Source organism: Etheostoma spectabile, unplaced genomic scaffold, assembly GCF_008692095.1.
Source record: "Etheostoma spectabile isolate EspeVRDwgs_2016 unplaced genomic scaffold, UIUC_Espe_1.0 scaffold431, whole genome shotgun sequence".
In the NCBI taxonomy this organism is placed as follows: domain Eukaryota; kingdom Metazoa; phylum Chordata; class Actinopteri; order Perciformes; family Percidae; genus Etheostoma; species Etheostoma spectabile.
The window spans coordinates 163363-164913 of record NW_022605607.1 but is presented as its reverse complement, the minus strand read 5'-3'; the positions used below and the strand labels follow the sequence as shown (position 1 = coordinate 164913).

General features: G+C 47.6%; 1 protein-coding gene across 1 annotated transcript in view; it reads left to right on the top strand.

Moving 5' to 3' along the window:
* LOC116686637 (AN1-type zinc finger protein 5) overlaps positions 1–1305 on the top strand; it is an 11394-nt gene extending 10089 nt beyond the window's left edge. The window contains exons 4-5 of the mRNA XM_032511656.1: positions 130–219; positions 1157–1305. Of these exons, the coding sequence (XP_032367547.1) occupies positions 130–219; positions 1157–1305 (239 nt within the window). The remainder of the gene's footprint in view (positions 1–129; positions 220–1156) is intronic.
* Positions 1306–1551: the final 246 nt, after the last annotated feature.

Here is a 1551-nt window from a genome sequence, read left to right as displayed (position 1 = left end):
GTGGTCTCTCTCTCTCTGTCTCTCTTCGCTCTCTCTCTCTCTCTCTCTCTCTCTCTCTCTCTCTCTCTCTCTCTCTCTCCTCTCCTGTAGTTGTGAGCCAGCCTGCTGCCTCCAGTCCTTCTCCTGTAGCGTCCTCCAGCAGTGAAGAAGGAAAGGGGGACACCCCCAAACCCAAGAAGAACCGATGCTTCATGTGCCGCAAACGGGTCGGACTCACAGGTGAGCAGGGCTCGGTCTGTCTGTCTCTCCGTCTGTCTGTCTGTCTCTCTGTCTGTCTGTCTGTCTCTGTCTGTCTCTCCGTCTGTCTGTCTCTGTCTCTCTGTCTGTCTGTCTGTCTCCATCTGTCTGTCTGTCTGTCTGTCTGTCTGTCTGTCTGTCTCTGTCTCTCCGTCTGTCTCTGTCTCTCCGTCTGTCTCTCTGTCTGTCTGTCTGTCTGTCTGTCGTCTGTCTGTCTCTCTGTCTCTCTCGTCCTGTCTGTCTCTCTGTCTGTCTGTCTCTCTCTCTCTCTCTTCTTTTTAGATGAAACATGTTGATAAGTTTCCTTTTGGGACGTCATAGAAATAAATAGAAATAGAAAGTCTTTAACTGTCATTATACACCGAGCGTAACCTGGGCAACGAAACTGAAGCAAAACCTTCAGGGTCAACAGAAATATAAATATAAAATATAAAGTATAGGTAGTGCAGAGTAAGGTCCTGAGAGCAACTCATACATATAAATAAAAAAAGCTTTGTACACATTTTGTGATATTGCACTGTATTAAAAGGTTAAATATTGCACAATTCCAGTGTCTTTTTTAGGCATTACATAACGTTGCCTATTGAAATTGGGAAAGTAAGAAGTTGGAAAAAGTTGTGTGTGTGTGTGTGTGTGTGTGTGTGTGTGTGTGTGTGTGTGTGTGTGTGTGTGTGTGTGTGTGTGTGTGTGTGTGTGTGTGGTGTGTGTGGTGTGTGTGTGTGTGTGTGTGTGTGTGTGTTTGTGTGGTGGTGTGTGTGTGTGGTTGTTGGTTGGTGTGTGTGTGGTGGTGTGTGTGTGTGTGTTGTGTGTGTGTGTGTGTGTTCCCCTCACATCCCATCATCTACATCATGGATCAGAGAGCAGAGTGTCTCCACCCGTCCTGCTCCAGCTTTGACCCCGTGACCTTTGTGTTTTCCAGGGTTCGACTGTCGCTGTGGCAACCTGTTCTGTGGCATCCACCGGTACTCCGACAAGCACAACTGCCCCTACGACTACAAGGCGGAGGCCGCCGCCAAGATCCGGAAGGAGAACCCCGTGGTGGTGGCCGACAAGATCCAGAGAATATAGATTTAGTAAAACGACGAGCGCGGCGGTGACGACAACTGCTACTGTGACAAAGACTGGAGAAGGAGTGGGAACTCTTCTGATTGGTCCCTGGCTCAGGGAGGATGAAAGGACTGGATTTTACTAAATGATAACCTCAAGAAAAATGATGAAGAAGAAGGAGGAGGAAGAGGAGGAGATCCTGTCTGAGGGAGCTGCATGAATGATCACTTTTCTCCTGTTTTGATTCATTTTACTTTTACCTTTTTA